The sequence below is a fragment of the Dendronephthya gigantea genome, unplaced genomic scaffold, assembly GCF_004324835.1.
Source record: "Dendronephthya gigantea isolate DGI-Jeju-01 unplaced genomic scaffold, DenGig_1.0 000127F, whole genome shotgun sequence".
Classification (NCBI taxonomy): domain Eukaryota; kingdom Metazoa; phylum Cnidaria; class Anthozoa; order Malacalcyonacea; family Nephtheidae; genus Dendronephthya; species Dendronephthya gigantea.
Window position 1 is genome coordinate 245594 of NW_021163137.1, and position 23562 is coordinate 269155.

General features: G+C 34.2%; 5 protein-coding genes across 5 annotated transcripts; 4 read left to right on the top strand and 1 right to left on the bottom strand.

Annotated features, from left to right (window-relative positions):
* Window positions 1-72: 72 nt before the first annotated feature.
* Window positions 73-4670, top strand: LOC114535879. Its single transcript, XM_028557207.1, has 7 exons — window positions 73-80; window positions 157-740; window positions 958-1359; window positions 3395-3459; window positions 3634-3708; window positions 4115-4189; window positions 4355-4670. The coding sequence occupies exons 1-7, from the start codon at window positions 73-75 to the stop codon at window positions 4454-4456; spliced, it is 1311 nt and encodes a 436-aa protein (XP_028413008.1). The 3' UTR covers window positions 4457-4670.
* A 570-nt stretch (window positions 4671-5240) lies between these two features.
* LOC114535909 (histone chaperone ASF1A-like) lies at window positions 5241-7020 on the top strand. Its single transcript, XM_028557246.1, has 4 exons — window positions 5241-5435; window positions 5962-6077; window positions 6170-6346; window positions 6618-7020. Exons 1-4 carry the CDS (start codon window positions 5327-5329, stop codon window positions 6750-6752), a joined length of 537 nt encoding a protein of 178 aa, XP_028413047.1. The 5' UTR covers window positions 5241-5326; the 3' UTR covers window positions 6753-7020.
* Window positions 7021-9389: 2369 nt separating this feature from the next.
* On the top strand, window positions 9390-10601 carry LOC114535880 (patched domain-containing protein 3-like). The gene has a single exon (XM_028557208.1). It carries the CDS (start codon window positions 9390-9392, stop codon window positions 10599-10601), a length of 1212 nt encoding a protein of 403 aa, XP_028413009.1.
* Window positions 10602-12401: 1800 nt separating this feature from the next.
* LOC114535918 lies at window positions 12402-13855 on the bottom strand. The gene is made up of 2 exons (XM_028557253.1): window positions 13104-13855; window positions 12402-12706 (listed from the first exon to the last, which is right to left on the bottom strand). Exons 1-2 carry the CDS (start codon window positions 13714-13716, stop codon window positions 12468-12470), a joined length of 852 nt encoding a protein of 283 aa, XP_028413054.1. The 5' UTR covers window positions 13717-13855; the 3' UTR covers window positions 12402-12467.
* Window positions 13856-13993: 138 nt separating this feature from the next.
* On the top strand, window positions 13994-23107 carry LOC114535881 (natural resistance-associated macrophage protein 2-like). Its single transcript, XM_028557209.1, has 26 exons — window positions 13994-14353; window positions 14446-14633; window positions 14762-14908; window positions 15822-15912; window positions 15973-16115; window positions 16284-16406; window positions 16637-16684; window positions 17106-17136; window positions 17402-17502; window positions 17603-17649; window positions 17739-17809; window positions 18043-18110; window positions 18263-18418; window positions 18715-18784; window positions 19003-19061; window positions 19179-19208; window positions 19359-19412; window positions 19710-19760; window positions 19957-20046; window positions 20212-20241; window positions 20468-20617; window positions 20793-20866; window positions 21052-21126; window positions 21327-21408; window positions 22335-22376; window positions 22632-23107. Exons 3-26 carry the CDS (start codon window positions 14900-14902, stop codon window positions 22698-22700), a joined length of 1764 nt encoding a protein of 587 aa, XP_028413010.1. The 5' UTR covers window positions 13994-14353; window positions 14446-14633; window positions 14762-14899; the 3' UTR covers window positions 22701-23107.
* Window positions 23108-23562: the final 455 nt, after the last annotated feature.

Sequence of the window (23562 nt, forward strand, 5' to 3'; positions counted from 1 at the left end):
GAAAAGCGTGACAGGCAAACTAAATCCATTAATTGGAGCGAGACTAGCACGCGACGAGAGTCCCCCTGCGGTATGCTACAGTGACGGTTCAGAGAAACAGAAATACACAGTCACTCAGAAATATGAAGATAAGATTCGTGCTTTGCAACAACAAAGGCAGAAGGAAAGATCTCGTCGTAGAAATCATTCATCTCGCGGTGCTGATAATATAGATCAGACTTTCAGTCGAGCTGGAAATCTTGATTTAACATTTTCTCCCGATATTCATCCGCCGTCATATGCCGAATTTTATCAGTATCGATCCAATCCAACCGCAACCCTTCCGTCACCTTCCGTTTATTTTATCTCAGATGATGGCGACTCTGTTGCAATCCAGTTGAATGATTTTGCTTTAGGATCATCGCGAGTGAAAAATGGTGAGAAGAAGAAGAAAGGAAAAGAAAAGAAACAGAAAGCGTGTTCACCACCTGTTGACAGACCCAATGGCTTTCAACAGCCTCATTATTTATACAATACTGAAAACCGACCACGGAAACAAAACGGAATCTTGCAAAATCTAGTGTCACATCAACGAATTTTGCAGTCTTTTGAGAACGGACATTACGAGACTTCGTTAGAAAGTAAAGCTAACCAAGGAATTAATTCGCATCGCAAAAATAACGATTTTGATGATAAAAGAACTCAAGGTGACCGCATTAAAGAGCAATCATATAAACACGATTATGTGTCAACATCTGAAAGTGAGAGGGAAAGATGCAAGGATGAAAATAATTCACCTCATTTTAGGCCATCGTTGAACAATCGAGCAAGTTCCCCTATTTCTGTCACATACACAGGACAAGTAGAAAAAGATTTGTCTTTAAATAAATCAAAAACCACAGACAGACCGTTTGGAAAGACAAGGACACCAAATGCCACTGTACAACATGTGACTGTAAAAAGCGGACAAATCTCTAGACCTCTCACCAAGACTGGTAAAGGCAGAAACTGAAGACACCACCACCTTCAAACAATTTTCACCAGAATGTAGAAATGAGGATGTCGCTTCATTTATAGCTCAGAATATCGATGACAAGACTCTCACACCAAAAGATCAAAGCGGTTTTGATTTTGAAAGTTGTAAATTTGAAACTTGCACTCCTGAACTAAATCAAAATGGTATTGTTCATGAGCGAGTATCCATGGATTGTGATGTTTCTGATGTTGCAAAGAACATTTCAAAACATTTGGTAGAGTTTTGTCAAGTTGAGATTCCTAACAACAGTCAGCCTAAAGAAATAATACTTTTGGTCACAGATTTGGACGCTCCTGGTGCAGCATCTCCCTTATCAAGGAATGGACACCACGTTACGCGAAAAGGTGAGTTTGTGTCTTTTTTTACATGTGTTTAGTACTGTTTTAGTAGTGTTTAGTATTATGCGAGAATCTGTACCTTTTATATACTCCTTTACTCCAAGTATGTGCCAACACTCCACAGACCTAACCTGCAATCCTTCCTGTTTTGTCACCATAATCCTCTTTAATTATTCCATCATTGTTTGTGAGTAAACTCGTATAGACGAAGGCTATATATTCATCATGTTTATTTATATTTGTATTGGCAAAAAGTCACAGCATTGAGCAAAGTATACATATAGCTATAGGTTCACATGCAGTATTTGTTTGTTATTTGCATACAAGTCAATTACATACATTGTAGTGAACTATATTGTGGTTGAAATTTATTGAATAATATATTTAGGTATACGATACGATATACTTGGGGTTGTTTGTACTTGCGCATGTGCTAGAATTGCTGTTGCAATTTAAAACATTTGTTGGCCGCCTTTGTCAATGTCTTTGTATTAAATTAATGCCTATAACTTGAGTTCATAGGAATCATGCATGAATTCACAGGTTGGCATCCAATGTTAAATCTGATTATCAAACAATGCTGCGTACCTCGACTCACTTACATTGTTTTATGTATCACGTTTCTTTTATAAATAGCAGCAATTATAAGGCTTGATAGGAAACCATTTTAGGACCATTGTTGATAACAGTATTGAACAACGTCATCGACATACGTGATGTTTTATATAAAAAGATTATGGAAATACTCTTCATACGAAAGTAGTCTAGTGTTAGATAAATTATAGGGTATAAAATACTCCATTGGTTGGCAAATATAATTCTAAAGTAAACTAGACCTTTGCCTTGGCATTAACGTAATATACTGATAAGCATAGAAATGATCGAATAAAGTGTTTTGTTAAAGATTTCTCACATCGTGTTATTAAAGGAAATATTGGACAAAGCTACGTTTTTATAGATGTATGCACAGACGTCAAGTACGACAAACCTGAAGTAGATTATTTGTGTTGTTCATGAAGTACCGGATGAGGAACTTGAACATTAAGGAAACATTGTCTTGCTACTTTATATTGTGAATATTCTGAAGTATTTTCAAATCAGTTTTTCAAATGTTTTAAGCCATATAGTTAGGTATATTGTTGCGTGACAAGTGGTTTAAACTCCACACTCTCTAAAAATCAAGTTTCGTACTTTTCCGTGGAATTGGCCATCATTCTCAAAAAGATAAGAGACAATACAAGGTTGTTTTGAAAATATTTTAAAAACTAGATTGTTTTATTAATCAGATCCAATTAGAATATTTTTTATAGCCTTATATAGTTTTTTGTACAATTTTTAGTACAACATTTACAACATTTAGTTCGTAAATCACATAGAAACCTGATACTCAAGAGTGAAGAATAGCCGTGATCTGGCATTTTGCCACATCTCTATAGATTATGATCGGATGTCCTTTTTTTTATAAATCCGTAAAATTGAAGTGTTTTGATACAAAGTTTGTGCGATGTGTATTATAAGGCGTCAGGAAAATCGCTAAACATTACTCAGGACTAACTCAGTATATCAGATGTATAGATTTCAACTGGGATATGATATAAGATTTTACCTTCAAGACAATATTATCTTTACCAGGCCAATATTACTGAAGCAGTGTTTGCATGATAATAATATGAAATGTGCCTTCCTGCTATTGTACTTTGTTGTAAAATGTAAAAATACTTTGAGCATGATAATCTAATAGAGAGTTTCATGTTAATATCTTGTGTTATTTAAATCACCTTGCAGACAATTCGTACTTAGTTCAACTAGGAATTTAATGTCTATCAAGGTCAATGTGTATAGTCATGCACCGTTTCTTCTTCCGCTAGCAATGAAGGGTTCTCTTCCTGGGGACTTCTTACTATACTTTTCTCGTTAGTTCTATTCAAAAAGACACAGTCAAAACGTAGATTTTTATTATTATTCCACTAACAAATTGTTTTAAATCTCACTGGGTATTTTCAAGCAGGCGTGTCAACGTTATTTCTTTTTTTGACATTAGGAGAAAATCATGGCGACAACAAAAGATTTGAAGTCTTAAAGCTTTCTTCTGGTTCAACATCACAAGTAAGATTTACCTTCGTTAAAAAGTGAAAGAACGTTAATGATATATGTTCATTCACATCATAATATCCCACGGTTTACTAGCTTTATTTTCTCAACCTGGCATTCATGTGGGTCTGTGAGAGACGTGCAAATGAGTGAAGTGAGCGATTTAATGATTATATTTAATATTTTTAGATTGAAGTTACGGTGTATCGGAATCCTGGTCTTGGATTCACTATCGGTGGTGGAGCCAACAGTGGATCTCACGAGGTAACTTTCTTGACGTTTGCCAACATAAATTGGTGACGAGGTTTTGTATAAAACGTATATGTTTGATGATGATGATGATAAAAGAACACAAAAACCTATTGGCATTGCAAAAACTCTCGGTTCTGTCGAGGAAGAAGTACTTCAGAGGCATGATCTCATCGGAAGTTGAAGAACATTGCTTTTTATAGATGTAGTGGAATCAGTTGCAAACTAGAAATTTTCTCCTTTATTCTTAATACTGTTAGTTTTCTAAAATCAACTTCAAGTCTTTTGGGCAAAGTAATATCATTTAGAAACTAGCTAAGATACCCCTTGAGAGGTAGTAAGGGAACCTCTGTTTTAGAAAATAAACTATATAATTCATTATTGTAAATTCTATTTGTGCTAAAAAAAATTTTCTATTCAGGGTATATACGTGGTCTCTGTCAATCCAGATGGACCTTCATCTCATTTATTATGTGCAGGAGACCGTATTTTAGAGGTAAATCATACTTCTACTTCATTTTCTTGTTCGCCAATTGAGTTGATTGTCGTCTTTGAAACTTGTATACTGACATGCACATTGCTCTATAGTAAAATATCTAGAATATAGTAGAATATTTCCAAATGCAGTTAAAAAGATCGTATTTTTTTAACTTTATTTCAGGTGAATGAGATCAACTTGCGATGCGTCTCCCATGAACACGCTGTTCTCTTTTTGACCCACAATCAACAGTTAGATCTTTTAATTGAGAGGGTTGTACAGTGATTTAAATAAACTATTAAAGTATTAATGGCTAAATAATAAGTTTGTAAATAACATGTAAACTAGCTACTAACTAACCATTTCAAGAAACAATACTTCTGTCTTTGTACTATTGGCGAGGTATTTGATGAAGGGTCCTTCTAAAAAATTTTAGGGCGTAAAAGTCGTACAAACTGCATCATACATGTTGAATAAATTCTATTTTTGTTGTATTTAACTTATTGTGTAAGTATAACATCAAAATATATGATTATTTATGCTATTCAAGAAGTAATCTTATCGGCAAATGTGCGGAGCGCAGCCAGAAGCTGAAAAAAGACAGGGAAGGGGGGCATTGGTCGTACCCAGGGAAATAAATGAAAGAAAAGACCCAGGCCAGGGTACAAGGTTGCCTGAGTACGTGGTGCGTTGTATCTCTCATTTGATTTCGTCCTTTTTTATTTAGCCAGTTCTTGATACTTCACAGTATTGTAACACGTTATTTTCTCGCTAACAATTCGCTATTTCGCAAAATGCTCTTTTTGCCCAGTTCTCGGTGTCTACTGACTGTGATCAAACTACAACTGTGCTGTCTGCACAGGGCTGCCAGTCTGAATAACCCATAGATATATCTATCATATCTATGGACCTCATTATCATGCCACGCGGCCGCGCTATGAAAGGAAGTGCGTTGCCACTTATTCCACGTCCAGTTTATATTGAGATCAGTCTTACTTCGGGAAAAGAGTGCGGGAAATTTTAATACGTATTTTGGCTCTTCTTTTTATTTATCTTTTATTTTCTTATTATTGCTGGTTAATTCATGAAAAATCATTGGTTATAATTTTCATTTCAATCCATTTCAAACTGCCTAAGATTTGACTCAAAATCAGAATGGCAAAAGTTAATATTTGTAATGTGACAGTTCTTGATAATCCTTCGCCATATTTCAATCCATTTCAATTTGAAATTACGTTTGAATGCTTGGAGGATCTTAGCGAAGGTAAGAGGTTTGAAGTTGTTAATCATGTTAGCATTATTGTGAGATTAATACAGCGATAGTTTTGCTACAAAATCACGATCATAAACCTCATGAATCACTGCACTGAACGAGCAGGGATGCCAAGGAATGATGGGTAGACTCGTATTTAAACTTGTGTGAGAATATTTCTGTTGCCACAATCCTAAAGAACGTTATTAACACTCAGACAATGTACAATAACATGTTTCTGAAGTAAGTATTCAAATTTTACGTTAAAAATTGATGGATCCCCAATGTCCTGGCATTTCTGATAGCTAAGGTTTTTGGTTTTCATGAGACAATGAGGATATATATAATGGTGTGACAGTACTTTAGTGGCAAATCTTTTTAAATGTAGGTTTTGATGTTGTTGTGTTGCAGAAAATAACTTTATACTAGAAAGATACCTCATGAATATTTGATTGCCATTCGCTGATACCAATCTCCTTTCATTGCAACAGCTGATATTGCTGGTATAGTGAAATAAGATTTTGTTTTTCTCTATCAGATCTAGAGTGGAAACTTATATATGTTGGTTCTGCTGAAAGTTCTGATCATGATCAAGTACTGGATTCTGTTTTGGTTGGACCAGTTCCTGAGGGAAGACATATGTTTGTATTTCAGGTGGTATGATAAATATTTTTTGTGCAGCATTGATAGCATTTTTTTGTGATTTACCCAATTAGAGTTAACAAAGTTTTCTTCATTTCTTGCAGGCTGACAGTCCAGACCCAAAAAGAATCCCAATTCAAGATGCAATTGGAGTGACAGTGCTTCTTCTAACTTGTGCATATCGAGGACAGGAGTTTGTGAGGATTGGATACTACATCAATAATGAATATATTGATCCTGAACTAAAAGAAAATCCACCAGATAAAACAGATTTTCAGAAGGTTTGTACTTGTAAATTAATTGCAAAAGTGTATAAATTCAACTCCTATAAATATAAGCTATATTGTAAAAGCTGACACATTTGCTTTGCAAGTTGTTCATGGCTCAAGTACAACTAATCTTGTTATTGTAAATTCAAAATCAAATTTGAGAATTAAGATTGTGAGTTTAAAGTCAATTATCAATTGAAAGTGTTCTTTCTTGTTGACGATGTGGATCATTAGAATTTTGAAAGTGTGATCCACAGTTGACAATTTTATGTGCTTTGTTTAGTTGCAAAGAAATATTCTTTCTTCTGAACCGAGAGTCACTCGATTTAAGATTGAATGGGATACTGTAAAAGATGAAAAGGAGGAAAGAAAAACCTGCATCCAAGGTTCAGAACAAACTGCTATGATAACTGGATAGAATCTGGAAATAGAACTTTATTATCTCATTTTGTTTCTGAACGTTCATTTTCTATTTTGTAAATACACTGCAAACCGTAGAGTAAAATAGTTTAGTTATAGCCTTAATTGTTTCCATTTTTGACTGTCAATGGTGGCCCGACTCTATCCTGCATCATCAGCTTTAAAAACTGTGCCTCTTCGAAAACCAAGATTTGATTGCTTATTGTATAATCATTCTAAGTTTGTTCATTTTGTTAGATATATTTATATATCATCAATGTCTCTACCAATCCTCATCTACGATACAATCGTAGATCAAAATAATGAGACTTTTCTAGTTTCTCACTTGCTTTATTTAGTCTTAAATGAATTATTCCAGTATGACCTTGTACCTACACCTCACTTTTCTAACCCCTCTACATATAAAGTGTGAAACACAATTATAATATAATTTCAGGTACTTTTTTACACGAAGCGTCGCCGCATTCATATAATCCTTATAGCGACTTATTGCCAATCATATATCACAGCATGAAGCAATGGAAATTTTGTACGCAATAATGCCAAAATCAATGAAGCTCGCATTTTTTAAAAAAAACTTAATAACGCGTCATTAGCATAAAACATTTAGTAGCGATGGCATGCATGTAACAACAAGTCAGACGCTTCTCTCTTTGACTAATCTAAGTTATTGTGATTCAAAATTATTGCTCTGTCTATTCGTTTAAAACTTTTGAAGCTGAAAAAAGGATTCTTATTCTTCGGTAAGTCCAGGTTTTAAAGCTTTCATGACATTGAGTAAGTTCATACAGCCAAAGTTGGGTTTATAGGGTAATAGCTACGTATTTATTTTCTTAAAGTTCCTATTAGCTGTATTGTATAAAAAACCAAGCGGTATGTTATACTTATGTATATCACATGCAGCATTATTTAAGTTTTAATGTTCAAATTGTTTTCATCCGTGATTCTATCGAACCAGGCCTTTTTACTTTGGAGTTTCCGCAGTATTCTATAATCACCCTCTCGAAGGCTGCTCACTCGGCTGACTTGCACTTGCAGTTCTTTTGCTTTGAATTTGCAGGATATTTTCTGAGGAATTTCAAATTTTTCAGCCTAATAACTCAGTTAAAGAGAAAGATGCATTATTGCATCAACCTACTGTAGTCCGCATGTGGTACCGACTGCTTGCGGTAATTAAATTGAATCTAAAAATCACGAACTGCGCGTCTTTCGCCGTTTATTGTATTAAAGTCTTAAAAGTATAAACTGAAACTATACAATTATTACGAGATTGTCGTATGAAAAATAGCTATTACACTACCTGTGGAGTAGAAATTCTTGATTTCTCATTAAGTTTTGTTTTCTTTCGACTCTTTATACTCGAGGATTAAATTGTGTATTTACAGGCTGCGACATTTTGATATAACTATTTAATTAAGTAGTTTTTTGCCATTTAATTTAGAGTAGTGTTTTAATAACAGTATATGTTCAATAAATATTGGTAGAAATATAGAATACACCACTTTGCACAGGGATTTATACAAACCAAAACTTCTAGCAAGCTGAGCGCTCAGTTGGTTTCCGTTCTGGAAGACTAACTTAAGAAAAATACTTATACCACCTGCGGTAGAATCTTTAATTAGATATTATTTATGGACTATTTGATTGAACTTGCAGAAACAATTAAGTGGCCGTTCTGACATTGCGCCTGACAAGAATGAGATTTGTAGTAAAACTTGGGTCTATTTTTGAGTTTATTTACGTCATGAAAAAAGTCCCATAATACAATGTCAACTTCAATGACCTCTCCACTATTGAAATAAGAATAACAAATTGAATGGAAAATTGCTCTACCAGGATCATGACCAGGATACGTGCAGTGTGCAATGAATAATCACCAGAGTTTACAAAGATAGAGCGAAAATCACCGAACACTACTCGACCAAGTATTGTGTAACTACTGCGTTTACAGAAGAAACCCTCTGTGGAGGAGACTTTTAAAATAATTTTGTGACATTTCTATTACTTTTATTTTACCACATGTGATTTTACTCATAAAAATTTTATTAATAATTCCAGATTGGTTGAGAAGCGTTGGGAACATATTTAACCACATTTAGTCAAAGAAGAAATGGCAAGGTGAATTTATATTGAATATAGTTGCATAGACGTACAACAAACCACCAGAATTAGAGTTCAACAAAATGATCTATTCATTGAACGACGGGAGGAATTTCATTTAAAGACTGTTTTCAGACATGCAGTTGGCGAGTCAGTGACCACGTCATATTTTAGTCAGTGGACATCTCGGGATATTAAAACGTACAAAAGGAGGCAATTGAATTCTAATGAGGGTTTTCTGTTTTGTAGAGAAACAAAGGAGAAATGTCAGAATCCATTCTCATTTTGGAAATTTTGTTGCACACATCTTCTTCAGTGGATTTCATTTTTGTTTGGTAAAGCTGGTGGATGGATAGCTAAACATCCTTGGTGTGTTATTATTCTCACTCATTTCCTAGTCTTGTTCTTCGCCACTGGCTTTATCTTTATTAATTTTGAGAAGAATACAGCTAAACTATACAATCCTCAAAATAGTCAGGCGGAGAAAGACTTAACAAGAGGGAATAAATATTTCCCGCTTAAATTTCGAAGAGAAATGGTTCTACTCAGACCAAAGAGCCAACACCCTCAAGGCGTTTTGACTAAAGATTGTTTTTTGGATGCTCTACGCTTGCATAGAGCTATCACAAGCCTGAAAGATTACAAAGAATATTGTATGAAAGATCCTTTCACTGGCAATCAGTGTGTAACAATTACACCCTTGGAAATCCATTTTAATCCAGCGTACTTAAATAATATCGCCACTAAGCTAACATCTGCCTACAGAAATAAATCTTATCTTATGTCAAATAATCGACCAGCATATTATAACTTTCCTGCAATATTTGGCACAAGTCTTATGATAGATCAACGTAGTGGAAAGATTAAAAAGGCTGATGCCCTGCAAATGATTTACGTCATGAAAGATCCATCTAACGATGCAGAATACGAGAAAATATTGACATTTGAAAAAGCTTTTCTAAACTCAGTCGTTAAACTAAGCAAGGAGTTTAAGTTTGTGGACGTGTTTTACAGCAGTGCTCGAAGTATTGACGATGCTGTTAATGAGAGCTCGTTTTCTGATTTAAGTTTGTTCTTCGTCACATTTTTAAGCATGATCATTTTTGCATGTCTGGCTTCAGCAAATTTTGTCAAACCTACGCAAGGACATGCGTTATTGGCTACTTCATGTGTGATTGCTGTTAGTTATGGGATAGTATGTGGTTTAGGATTTGGAATGTGGTTAGGCGTACCATTCATAAGCATCGTGGGATTCCTGCCATTCCTCATCCTCGGTATTGGACTTGATGACATGTTTATTATCGTAAACGAGTTTGATAGGTTACCACGCGGCATGTCTGTTGTGCGTTGTGTTAGCATCGTTATGACTAATACTGGTTCGTCTATTACCATGACAACAGTTACCACATTAGCTGCATACGTGATAAGTACATCGACAACGTTTCTGGCATTGCGTTACTTCTGTCTGTACGCGACTTTTTGTATCACATTCTCGTACTTGTTCGTTGTTGGTTTCTTCGTGGCAGCCTTGTCTCTAGACGGACGACGGATTAAAACTGGAAGATTAGATTGCTTGCCTTGCTTAGCCGTCGAAGAGGAAGAGGAAGAAAAGCCAGCCCTTGACAGGGAAAGACACAAAAAGAGAAAGAATATATTTTTGATGGCGGACAGAATTATGAAGCTTTGGGCGGAATTCATTTTGCGTACTCCATCAAAAATTGTTGTTCTTCTTCTTTTAGTTGGATGATTGCGTGTGGACTTATAGGAGGAAAAAATAGATCAGAGGTTTGATAACGACTTAATTGCGAAACCCGGTTCCTACCTGGAAGAATATCTGCAAACATTCGAGAAATACTACAGTGAATCCTTGGAAGTCGACATAATTATCGATACGAAAATTTCTTACAAATCGTGGAATACACAAAATGAGGTGCTGAGATTATCCAGCATTGCGAGGGAAACCAATTTTATAATAATAATTCCCTTTCATGGATGGACGCTTTCAGGATGTGGTCGAGCACATACAATATAAAGACAACTGGTAGAGAATTTATCAACTCCTTAAAAACGTTCCTCACCATCCCTGCATTCCGTCAGTTTAATCAAGATATAGTTTTCTCGCAAAATCGGACAGAAATCGTTGCATCTCGTGTTCATGTCTACATGAAAAGTACCACGGATACAATAGAAATGTGTCAGGCTATGGTTGGAATAAGGGAAGATTTAAAGACAAAGTCAAAATTGCCAGTATTCGCTATAGCCAAAGAGTTTCTCAGCTTTGAAACTTATTTGTCAACTCTACCAGAACGATACAAAATATTTTCTTCTCATCGCTCGCAATAGTCCTGATAACCAGTGTATATTTGGTCCACCCTGTAGCAATATTTCTGGTATTCATAAACTTCGTATTCTTGTTATCGAACTACTGGGTGTTCTTCATCTCTGCGCTGTACCACTGAATACCCTGGCAATGGTTGGTTTTGTTATGGCGGTTGGTTACTCAGTTGATTATAGCGCTCATATTGCACACGCGTTCATTCTTTCACCTCAAGAAACAGCAAAAGAAAGAACTGTACACGCGTTGGCAACCGTTGGATCCAGTGTGTTTTGGGGAGGTAAGCTATTAGCATTTAGTAAAGTGACGCCATGTACGATATAGCAAAATCGTCATAATTTTACATCGACTCACTCCTAAGTTTCTCTGCGTCGATAGTTTTAGGGTTCGAAGGGACGAAAACTTTTTGAATGATAATTTTCTTTCAACTTTTCTTTCAGGCTTCAGTACATTTCTGGGATTGATTGTTATAGCATTTTCTGAATCCAAGTTATTCCAGTTGTTATTTCGTATTCTGGTATCCATTGTTATCCTTGGTTTACTTCATGGTCTGGTCTTTCTTCCTGTATTGCTTTCCTTGTTTTGTCCATGGAAACTGGACGTCGCACAAACCAGGAACAAAAGAAGCACCACTCAACACAACAACTCCAAGAGTGATGAATTATCTGAGTCCGAAGATAATCAAGATATGTATTCTTTTGATGTTGAAAACACGATAAAATGGAATTGTCCATGCGACTTTTGCAATCGTTAGATACGGTTAACTTCTTCTTTATAATGTAATTTGAAATTAGCATTGATATTGCATGTTTGGTAACTACGATATTGCAAAGGTTAACTTCTAAATCTTCAACGAAGCTGCTTTAAAATTGTTTGAAATTATTTTTCACCGCGATAATATTTATTAAATTTTGTTTTTGACCATTCGCATGATTGATTTTGGGACTGATGAGTAAAGAACTAAAGAAATTAGAGGTACATAGGAAGTTGATCACATAGCGGCGTACGAAAGGATGAACAGAGCTTATAATTTAACGAGATAGGAGAAGTGACTATACATGAGAGAGGATGGAGGCCGAATGGAAAATGAAAACACAAAAATATTTATTTGTGTGCATGACCATGATTATATATAAAGAAGCAACGCGTTACCCGCAAGGGACGTACAATAAAAAAGACGAGATGAAATCTAAGTGATGCTATTATTTTTTTTCTACCAATATAGAGTCAATTATTATAATACATAGAATCAAACAGTTAATTACATTTTACCTAAAATTATGATTTGGAAAAAGGTTGTTCGTAAAAATCCCAAAAATCATCATCCTTGTTTAGTGTTTCTTGCAAAGTATTTGACTTATCATCTACAACCTTAAATTCATTTTCATTATGTCTAATTTCTTCACCAGTTTCTTTATGAGTTTGTTTTTTATTTGATATTTTAACTTTCTTTGTTTCTTTGATAACTTTAGATACATCTACATTGTTTTGATCAGGCTCTTTTCTTCTCCTTAACACTAAAACACAGAAATGATAAAATGAAATATACATTAACCATATGTACTTCTTATAAAAACTACATTTCATTACAACTTTAAGCAGCTAACCAAGGTTGTCCGCAGCCAAATTAATTCATGGTATATCACATATATTTTTGTATTGCTCTAATATATGAGACATCAGGGAAAGACATCATCACCAAAAGTTGTTCCTTTATATGACAATGCACATCTATCTTCAACCTTGTGCCCTTTTTTGTAGGAAGGTCCTTTATACTAGTATATGTACTTCAATATATGTTCTTGAAATAAATTAAACTGTACTTATACAATATGATCGAAGATCTATTTCAAGAACATATTGAAGTGGAAAATATGAAATAATTTCTGAAAAAAATGAATTACCCTTACCTACCCGCTCCAGGTTTTGTTATAGATTCCAGATATACATCCCATGCCTTTTTCATCCGTTCATGATGCACACTTGCTTCATTCCATGCTCCTAAAGCATCCCGAGTGATCCCATAAAACCCATCTTGTAGATCATGTCCACCTTGATCTCCCAACTTCAATGCAGATTGAGTGTACACATTATTTGATTGGCTAAACCAGTTATGTTTACCTTTACCAGGGAAAATGTTAGCTCGAGTGTTGGTTGAGAGCATTTTGTAGTTTGAATCCTGTCTTGATGATCTGCCACTTTTGTCAATCCGTGCAACAACTGGTCCTTTTACTGAATTTAGCATGTTATTTGAGAATGATAACTTGTTTCTAGGTTGAGTTATACTGTTTTCGTTTGGTAAACATTTATCTGGAATTCTGTATTTCCCTTGCATTTCATCTTGCAAGTCAATTTTTACTTCCCGCCATCTACCGTGTCCATCTTGAACAATTCTCCACTTTCTTCTACTGTCAGGTAGTTTCGTATCAAATTTTGGCAGTAGAAAATCTTCAATATCTTGTAAAGTTTTCTGACTCACTTGCTCATTTAATTTCTCTTTTACGTCTATTTCTTTGGAATAATACATTGCTTGAGATTTTATTCAATTAATACTAGCTTAAATTGTGAAAGGTTTCCCCTCGTATACTGTATACTGTTCATTGCATTTCGTTGCAAAAGATCAGAGCTCAGCGATCAGAGCATTTTGAAACATTCTTTCATATTTTCTTTCATTGATCATGAAATGTTCCACTGAAAATGTTGTCATGGTAACGTAGCATTGCATTGGTTGACGTGATGACGTCATAGATTTCAGTGGTGTTAATCTGGTGTTAATCTCAGTGGTGTTAATCTATGGTCTATGTTCGAAATCGAGACTCTGGGTAGTTTACTGACTGAGTTGAAATGTTGGTGTGGTATTAGCTTTGTGGTTGCTTGGAAATATGTTAAAATTTCGTACGACGTATAAACATCTAATTGTGTTCTTGATATTCAAGAATGTCAAGACAGACTCGACAAAAACTCGACAATAATAACGAATAACGATAGATTTTAAAATGCTATCACTCATCAGATCACAGACCTTGACCACCCCACCCCAAGGATGTAAAGATTGTCCTCATCGCTTTGCGACGGACGAAGAAGTGGAAGAAGACTAGCTATCATGTACCATCCTAGGTACCATCAGATCTCGAGTCGAGAGAGTTATTACCACAGGGAATAGAGTGAGTAGAAATAAAATTAACAATGAATAAATTAATATCATGTTAAAAACGAATTAATTTTGTCCAAGTAATATTTAAAATTACCAAATTAGACATTTTTTAGCATATATCAATAAAAAGTTGTCATGTGAGAATCATGTGAGTGATGTGACGCATGTGCTCACACGCTTGCTCACACTTATATCATCTATACAAGCCATGGAAAAATATTACGTAACGTTAGTTTGATCTCTGGTCAGAAGAGACTGGTTCGTTCAATAATGTGTACATGTGATCAAAGGTATATTGTAAAAAATCTGTTGAAATTTATAAAAGTATGGAAGGGATATGATCGTTTGCGCTTTTCTATTTTAAGCTACTTCTATATAGTATAAACTCCATTAGTATGAAAAGCTATTTAAATTTCAGGCCTGTATTGCGTAATACAAATACCTGAACGTCAATACGAGACAGGCCAATTAAATAACGAATGGAATGATCAAGAGTGTATCAATTTTATATCATTCCTGATAAAAATTCCATCCCCATCTTCCCAATGTTTTCGAGATGATTACGGTAAGATTTCTTTTTTATATTAAGGTAAATATTCACGGGCATTATATTTAATGTGCTTTCTCGACTCCAATGAAATGTAGACTTCCGTTTCACAGTTTCCAATAATTTGTTGTCTGTAATATACATTTTCATGTATATTCATGTATAAATTTTAAGGAAGACAAGGAAGTGTGTTAAGATAAATAATGGTCGATTTTAGATCAGTGTTTGATAAGTATATATTGTAAAATTATTAAAATTGAGATGAATTTGGCAATTTAATTTTTTTGACACATTCATATCACGTGATATTAAATATGTCATATTTATTGTTCTATACAACAATCACAATACAATAAACAGTTGATACTTTTGTATGTTGACCATCCAAACACAGTGGTGTACAATGTCCATTGTGGAAAGCTTCAAATTAATTCAATGTAAGTTTACTGTGGCATATCAAGATAAATTGAACAGATATTGATATAAAAGAACAGTTTAAACTCACAAAATCAGTTTAAGTTGTTTTACAATATCTCTGTCCCCAGAACGTTTTTATTTGGAAGATCATGTTAAAGCAATCATGCTTTTAGAGAATTTGCTTTCCCTACAACCATAGTAAGGCATATTTGTATAACAACATGTATTTGGACGTATTATTAAATCATCACTTGACTGTGATTTGATAAAATCTAAATTAAATTATTTTAAAGCATGCAATCCTTGCTCTAACGTACAGTTAGCCATATGCTTAACAAACATAGTTATAGAAAGTTTGTTTATTAACATTTAAATAACATTGATGTATATATATAATAGTGTATGTATATATATAATAGTGTATGTACCTACTAATAATAATATAATAGTGTATGTATATAGCAGTAGATAATATAAATATATGACATCTTGTTTGTTGTTGGTTTTTGTTTAGGAAGACAATGTCATAGAAAGTGCTGAAATGAATGAGATGAATGAAACAAAAGCCAGTCTTCAATCTAACAATGGTGCAGTTAATGCTGAAGGTATTAAATCAAAATTCTAGCAACATTGGAACCCCACTAAATGAATGTGTATATTTTAAGGTTATGGAGCAACCTGTGATGGAAGTCAAGGTAGTAATGTAACAGACCACTGTGCAAGTAATAATAAAAACAAGGAAGGTCATGATCACAAGACAACATACTTTGAATCAAGAATACCAATACCTCGCGAGGCAGACAGAGATGTAAGTTGAAGTGCATTAAGATGTTGTAAAATACTGTGTTTTTGTTTCTTAGTTTTGTTTTTGAATAAGACAACAAAAGGCATTGTAGACATACTAGTAATAACCCTAGTAAAGCTGGCATAGTAACAAACCATAGTCGCTTATTATTACTATCATTCCGTCCTCTAGTATGGCTTCAGTTTTAAACGTCTTTGGGCATTTACTGGTCCTGGATTCTTAATGAGTATTGCGTATCTTGATCCGGGAAATATTGAATCAGATCTTCAGTCTGGGACTACTGCAGAGTTTAAGGTATTGATTGTGGTATAATATGATATTAATAATAATCACAACTGATTGTAACATATTAATTAAGTATAATATTTGCTTTCCATCATTGCTTTAATTTGCACCCAGATTATAATATAATTCATAATCCTTTGATCTCTTAACCAACTATCTACAAATGGTTCAACTGAAAGTAGAGTAAGTGCACCATAAAAATAATTTTGAAGTATGTTATTTTTTTATCATTATTTTAGCTCCTATGGGTTCTCATGGTAGCAACATTTATTGGATTTTTGATGCAGGTGAGCAATATCATTAGAGTCTCAGAAATTACTGTATGTAATAAATGTGACCATTGAGTAGTCAAATTTTATGTGTAAACTTGATTTACAATAAATGATATCTTTTGAGTTGGAATTGGATACCAGGTATATGTGATCTGAACTTGAGAGATAGTAATGCCTTCCATATGCTCTCTCGTTCATTCTCATGGTATTTAAGTTATACAAGAAATGCGACCTTTTTGTGGACCAAAGATTGCAAAAGAGATTAGCGAAGAAAGGAGAGGCCAGATAATCATATCATTATAAGTTTAAATTGGAAACCTGAAGTTAGGTCAACTTAGTTGCACCTGTATATTTGATTATTATAATTAGTTTACCTACAAACGTGTTATATTATAATTACAAGAATTTTATTAAACAACATTGTTTGCATTTCCAGAGACTGTCAGCTCGTCTTGGAACAATCACTGGCAAGTAAAATTTATTTTAGAAGGAGAGATAAGTTTGCAACGAGGTTTTCAGGCAAAGAGATTTGTGTAGGAAATGTTGAAGAAATGTGTTACTATACTGTCCAAGTCTTCTTAAACCATTCAAAAAGTCCTTTGACCTTGGCTTTGGCCCACTGCCTCGCACATTTCAAGAATACTTCAAAACAATATTCTTATACAACGTCGCCATCGTGAGTAATTGTGACATTACTCGCTAAAAAACAACTGTGCTGGGTCTTTTTTACAGGAAAACATTTGGCAGAGTTATGTTACGAGAAATACCCAAAAGTACCGCGGATTATATTATGGATCATGGTGGAGATTGCTATAATTGGCAGCGACATGCAGGTATGTACTACAGCTGGCTGCAGACTTTTGAGTATTCACATTATCAAAAACTGCGCGTGCTACAATATGAATTTTCAATTTTGCATTTTTTTTGTTACAGGAAGTCATTGGAACTGCAATAGCGTTTTATCTTCTTTCAAACGGAAAGTTAGTAGTTTTTTTACGTTTTTTCTTTTCCAATTCTGTTCTACAGCGCAATTAAATAAACTATACCAATGTATTTTATTCTCTTTTAGAATTCCTCTGTACGCTGGCGTACTTATTACAATCATGGATACGTTTGTTTTCCTCTTTTTAGATAAATATGGTAAGTGTATTTGTAAAATCCTTGAAAATATTTTTACAATGTTGTCATTATTTTAAATATTCTCAGTGTTCCTCCACGATTTAAATAACAACTTGGCTATCGAGCCTTATATATAGCCATAGGGTATGAATTTTGACCTTTGGTTGTTGTTGTATATATAGTTAAGCAACCTTAACTATATATAGGCTAAATGTATAATATCACAGATGCACGTATGAAATGTTTTTTTTCAGGTCTAAGGAAACTTGAAGTATTTTTTGGCTTCCTAATTACAGTTATGGCAGTAACATTTGGATACGAGGTTTGTTTTGCATTTGATTAAAATTGTTAAAAGTCACATTCGTAAACAGTTGTATTACTCAATGACAGCAGACAGCGTGTATATAATTGTAAAGTTCACAGCGTATCGACATCGTCATTTAAAAATGTGTTACCGCTACTGCTTTATTTCAGTATGGTGTTGTTAAACCAAATCAAGCATCCGTAGTGAAAGGAATGTTTATACCTGGTTGTGATAACTGCACTGCAAAAGCCAGGAAACAAGCTGTAGGAATAGTTGGTGCAGTCATTATGCCACACAACTTTTACTTGCATTCAGCCCTTGTCAAGGTAATTATTTCACTCAGCATTTCTTATACAGTAATGATGAGTAAATTTGATTCGTTAAAACATCCACAATTCAGTTTATTGCTTTAATTGAGATATTTCACTTTGTATGCATGGGGATGATCTATATCTTCCATGTAATGTCTCTTCAGAATAAGACGTACCTACAAGAAATTGCAATTTACCCTAGATTCGGATTTCTACAATATATCTTTCAAGTCGCGTCAGGAAGAAAAAGTGAATTTTTTACGTAGCTTTGTAGTTCAAAATTTGTGAGGATTTTCTGACTTGCATTTTAGTCGCGACAAGTTGACAGAAGTAAACATCAAGAAATTAAAGAAGCGAACATGTATTACACCATTGAATCAGGTATAAATCCTTCTGTTTTTAACGTTGTTCTCTTCCACTCTACTGTTTTCTGATAATTAATATGAGCTGTTTATTGACAAAACATAATATGCAGTATTTTAACGAGTTTTAGGGCCCCTTAAACCTCAGGCCCGGGGGGAGATTGCCCCATGTGCTAAGCTCTGATCTGACCACGTTCCCCTTTTTTCATGATTTCTTTAAATTCAATTTAATTAAAGGAATCGCCTTGTTTGTCTCTTTTCTGATTAATTTATTTGTCGTTGCTGTTTTTGCAGAGGTTCGTGTATTGTTTTATTTATTTACAATGGTGCATGACAATACTGTATTGTTTATGTATATAAACGCTGATTTGCCTTTCGTAAAAGTGAACCAACGTATTTTTTTGTTTTTAAAGGGATTTTATAATAAGACTAATAAGGATGTGGTGAGTGCCAAATATTTTAGATTGTAATTCATCTTTTGATGTTTGAAACCTTAATCATCAATTTTTTAACTCGTAGTTTCCATTCTTCGTGTGAATGTTTATGTCTTTTCCACGCAGTATTTTTTGTCTGCAAGTTTTAATTTTTTACAGATTGGTATTTGCCAAAATGCGACATATGACATTCGTTATGAAGGCATTTTTGACGTGAGTTTCTAATCCAGATTTTCTATACAGTGTATTTGAAAATTGGTAACCTAAATGTTCTATATTTACCATAATCTGTATGGAACATGAGATAGAAATATGTGTGTAGAAAGTATTCTATGTTTTATATTGTGCCAGCTCTGCATAGTGCTGCTCAGTGCTCATGCATGAATAATATTGATAATATACGTCCATTACTGTAATAATGTTGTAATTTTGCATGGCGATTAACAATATAATAATTATTTTAAACGTACGCCAGGTGCATTTTTTAAATGCAATTAATATTTATCTTAGAATAATACAGACGTAGTTGATGGAGATCTTATAAGGCGTAAGTTTGTCCATGTTTAAGAAATATTGGTATTGAGTGTAATAGATATGCTTACAGTACGTTGCTGTCGTTGCTGTTGTTGTTATACCTCGGTCCCCATGTCTACGAGAACAGGTGGCCCTATTTTGTTCATGAAATTTCTTGTCAGTTTTGTGATTCAAACCTATTGGAAACTGAGGATTTTTTATATTTTTTTGAATGTGTCTAAAGGGAATATACCTTGGTTGTGAATATGGTGTCGCGGCGTTATATATATGGAGTATTGGTATCCTAGCCGCTGGACAGAGTTCTACTATGACTGTAAGCGCAGTTTGTGAATTATTTCAATGCTTTCGTTATACTTTTGCAAATGAAGTTTTGTGTAGTCCTTGAAAACATCAGTTAAAGAAAGTAAATAGACATATAAAATCTTGATCGTTATGTTAAAGAATATGTCTAAAAACATGTTTTAAATTTTACGTTTAGGGAACCTATGCTGGTCAATTTGCTATGGAGGTGAATAACATTAACATCTAACAAATACAAGTAGCCTGACCAAAAATTAGTTGCCCTAAAAATCCTAGAAAGTGCTTTATTTTTCTCACTCTTTCCTGCTCTGGAAATGACAATTTAAACCTCAACAGTATTATATGATATACCATGCATGCAGTTCATTCTATTACTTCCTGAAATTATACAGCAATGTTCTTTCATTATTTTCGTCAAAACAAACACGATTTAGGGTTTTCTCAAAATGTCTTGGACACGTTGGAAACGAGTTCTATTTACTCGGTCTATAGCAATAGGACCGACTTTGGCAGTTGCTGGTTTCTTAGGAATCAATAATCTCACTGGAATGAATGATTTTCTCAATGTCTTACAAAGTTTGCAGGTATTGTTCACGATATTTGCATATTAGATATATGTTTTTTCTGCACGCAGTAGTTATTCCAGGTTTAAATGAAGAAAATACGTGCACGAGACCTGGGTTTGCCATTAAACTAGCTTCGCTTCAGCATGCATGCCATTCAGTACATTGTTCTGTACTTTGTTTTCTATTTTTTAAGCTTCCCTTCGCATTGCTACCAATGTTGTACTTTACGAACAAAACAGAAGTGATGGGCAGTTTTGTAAACGGAAGGTAAATTGTTTCCCTTTTTCCACTCTTTTTGCCTCGAACTTTAGCTCGGCTAGCTTACTTAGAGTGTAAGATTCCTCTAATATTTCAAAAACTATTTATTTTGAAAAGCAACAGACTACTGTGAAAGTGTTTGCCTACCTGCTGTTCTTGAATTCCTTAACAATGTACATGTTATTTCTTCTAAGGATTATGTGCGCTTTTTCATGGGTTGTCCTCCATTGTGAATTAGGAATCAACTTCTTTTTTGTCGGCGAAACACTGTAATGTTTCATCAAAATCTTGCTAACTAAATATCCTGTATCAAATATTCAACTGCTCGAAATGGGGGGGGGGGTGGGGATGGGTACCTGGACAGCCTGTGTCAAATTGCTTCCGATTATTATAAAATTGACCAAAGAAAATCTTTCCTGATTCAACATTTTTTTCAATTTCTGATTGTATAATTTAATTTCTACTTCTAGACGAGTTTACCGAAAAATGTTGCACTGTTGTTCTTCATCTCAATCCTGGTTGTTTTTTATTGCGCTTTTGTTCTACTCTTAGTAAGTGCACATTCTCTACTTTACACCAACATTCCCTTATTCACATCAACATTCCCTACTTTACACCAACATTCCCTTATTCACATCAACATTCCCTACTTTACACCAACATTCCCTTATTCACATCAACATTCTCTACTTTACACCAACATTCCCTTATTCACATCAACATTCCCTACTTTACACCAACATTCCCTTATTCACATCAACATTCTCTACTTTACACCAACATTCCCTTATTCACATCAACATTCTCTACTTTACACCAACATTCCCTTATTCACATCAACATTCCCTACTTTACACCAACATTCCCTTATTCACATCAACATTCCCTATTGTGCGGTGTTGTGGATACAACACAGTCAACAACACAGTCATGCGTATTTTTTTATATTTCTTTTGTTTTACTGATTGTTATATTTTATCACCTCCTGTTGAGCGGGAGATTTGCAGTTTCAGCGCTAGCAAGTTGAACTTTACCATTTTAAGTGAATTATCGCGAGCGTACCGGGCAACAATATAGAATCCAGATGTCTCTTATATATCGTCAAGTTCATCTTTTTAATGTTAAAAGAAAAATGGCCAACAATTCATTTTTTTTCATATTTAGGGAAACGTTAACAGAATTCTTGCAAAGATTTTCACTAGATTTTTTTAGTTTCACATATTTAGCTACGAACTAAATCATCTCCCATCTTGTTTTAAGATTAAATGTGATTATGTGATTATATCTAATTAGTTTCATGCTGTAGATATCACAAATACGAGTCAAATGTCGGTTTATATTTGATGATGATTTGATGATATTTTTATAAGCATAATTATACGTTGTTATTTAATGTTGTCTTGGAACATATGATATAAGTTTATCTGTCAAGTTTTCCTCGCATATAACTAGTCGATCTTATTTATCTTTCTTCTAGTTTTACTATGCTCTTGAGTTCACTTTTCTTGATCGGTTTAATGTAAGTGTAATTTATAATATTTTTTGGTCTTTCTTGGGCACATGCATGCAACAGGAAAATTGAGTCGACAATTATTATTATATAAGACTACAGAAAAAGATTGAGATCTGGATTGTGACATTGTTATAGATTGCACAACTTAAAATCAGCAACAATGATTAAATTAATATATTTTCATCTCATTTCGCAACCATTTTTTGATGACAACAACATTCCTAGAGTCGATCTATGACATTGCTTCATTTTTATTTTAAGTGTCTTCGAAGCAAGAGCACGGGATATGAACCACATGACGATGAAGTTGATTATATAAGTGATGAATAGTCCAAGTGAAAGAAATAGAACCTCGTTTTTTTGTTGATAAAACATAATCTGAATACTGGATATGGTGGCATATGCACGTCGCTCATTTTCCGTCTACAGCACTTTGCTTTTTCGCGATAACAAATTACAAACATATTTTACGAAGTAATGTAGATTTAGAATATTTTATACAACATACATACATGCATGCGATCCGTGACGGCAAGCAGTAACAAAACGCGTGTTGCAATTTGGGGGCGTGATTATCGTAAATATTATTAGAACTCAATTAAAAAAGGTAAAAAAAGTTGACGTTGCCCGGCAGGCATTACCTGGCCAATTCTGTCAAAACCAGTTTTTACTAAAAATTTTTACCAAAAAATGCTTTCTCAAAAAAGCCATTATAAAATAGATTAGACAACTATGTGGAATCTCCATGTATTTCCTACATGCGTTTTGAAATTCAGAGAACCATTTACAATGGAAAAGAGAGAATGCTGATATACTCTTTATCGCGTGTTTCACAATCGTGAGGTTCACAATTACCGTCTGTTGACATCACAATTAGTCCAGCGATCAGCGCACGCGCAGTAGTTAAATCTTTACCATCCTCTTTCTCCTGCTACATCAGGTTAGTAGATTTTTCTTCAGAATTTTTCTTCAAATTTCTTCTTATTTTATCTTATTTGTAGTAACCTTCCAGGCTTATGTGTTTCAAATTGCTATGCCCCTATGCTCAATGCCTTCTTGTTAGGGTTAGGGTGATGACCTCCATATTTAATGCCATTCTTTGGCCTCTTAAAAGAATTGATTGAAATTTCCGGACGTTTTTTTATTGAAATTTGCCAAAATTTTTCCATTAAGCAGCACCTTTAAGCTGTAT

Bases quoted from the DNA above. Each gene is read 5' to 3' on its own strand.
- LOC114535880 (XM_028557208.1), top strand. From the start codon at position 9,390: ATGGTTCTACTCAGACCAAAGAGCCAACACCCTCAAGGCGTTTTGACT.
- LOC114535879 (XM_028557207.1), top strand. The intron at 741-957 runs GTGAGAGGGAAA...ACAAATCTCTAG, and splicing joins TTATGTGTCAACATCTGAAA to ACCTCTCACCAAGACTGGTA. The intron at 4,190-4,354 runs GTAAATCATACT...ACTTTATTTCAG, and splicing joins CAGGAGACCGTATTTTAGAG to GTGAATGAGATCAACTTGCG.
- LOC114535909 (XM_028557246.1), top strand. From the start codon at position 5,327: ATGGCAAAAGTTAATATTTGTAATGTGACAGTTCTTGATAATCCTTCG. The intron at 5,436-5,961 runs GTAAGAGGTTTG...TTTCTCTATCAG, and splicing joins CTTGGAGGATCTTAGCGAAG to ATCTAGAGTGGAAACTTATA. The intron at 6,078-6,169 runs GTGGTATGATAA...CATTTCTTGCAG, and splicing joins GACATATGTTTGTATTTCAG to GCTGACAGTCCAGACCCAAA.
- LOC114535881 (XM_028557209.1), top strand. The intron at 20,242-20,467 runs GTGAATAACATT...AACACGATTTAG, and splicing joins CTGGTCAATTTGCTATGGAG to GGTTTTCTCAAAATGTCTTG. The intron at 21,127-21,326 runs GTAATGTTTCAT...TTTCTACTTCTA, and splicing joins TTTTTTGTCGGCGAAACACT to GACGAGTTTACCGAAAAATG.
- LOC114535918 (XM_028557253.1), bottom strand. From the start codon at position 13,716: ATGTATTATTCCAAAGAAATAGACGTAAAAGAGAAATTAAATGAGCAA. The intron at 12,707-13,103 runs GTAGGTAAGGGT...TCTGTGTTTTAG, and splicing joins TATAACAAAACCTGGAGCGG to TGTTAAGGAGAAGAAAAGAG.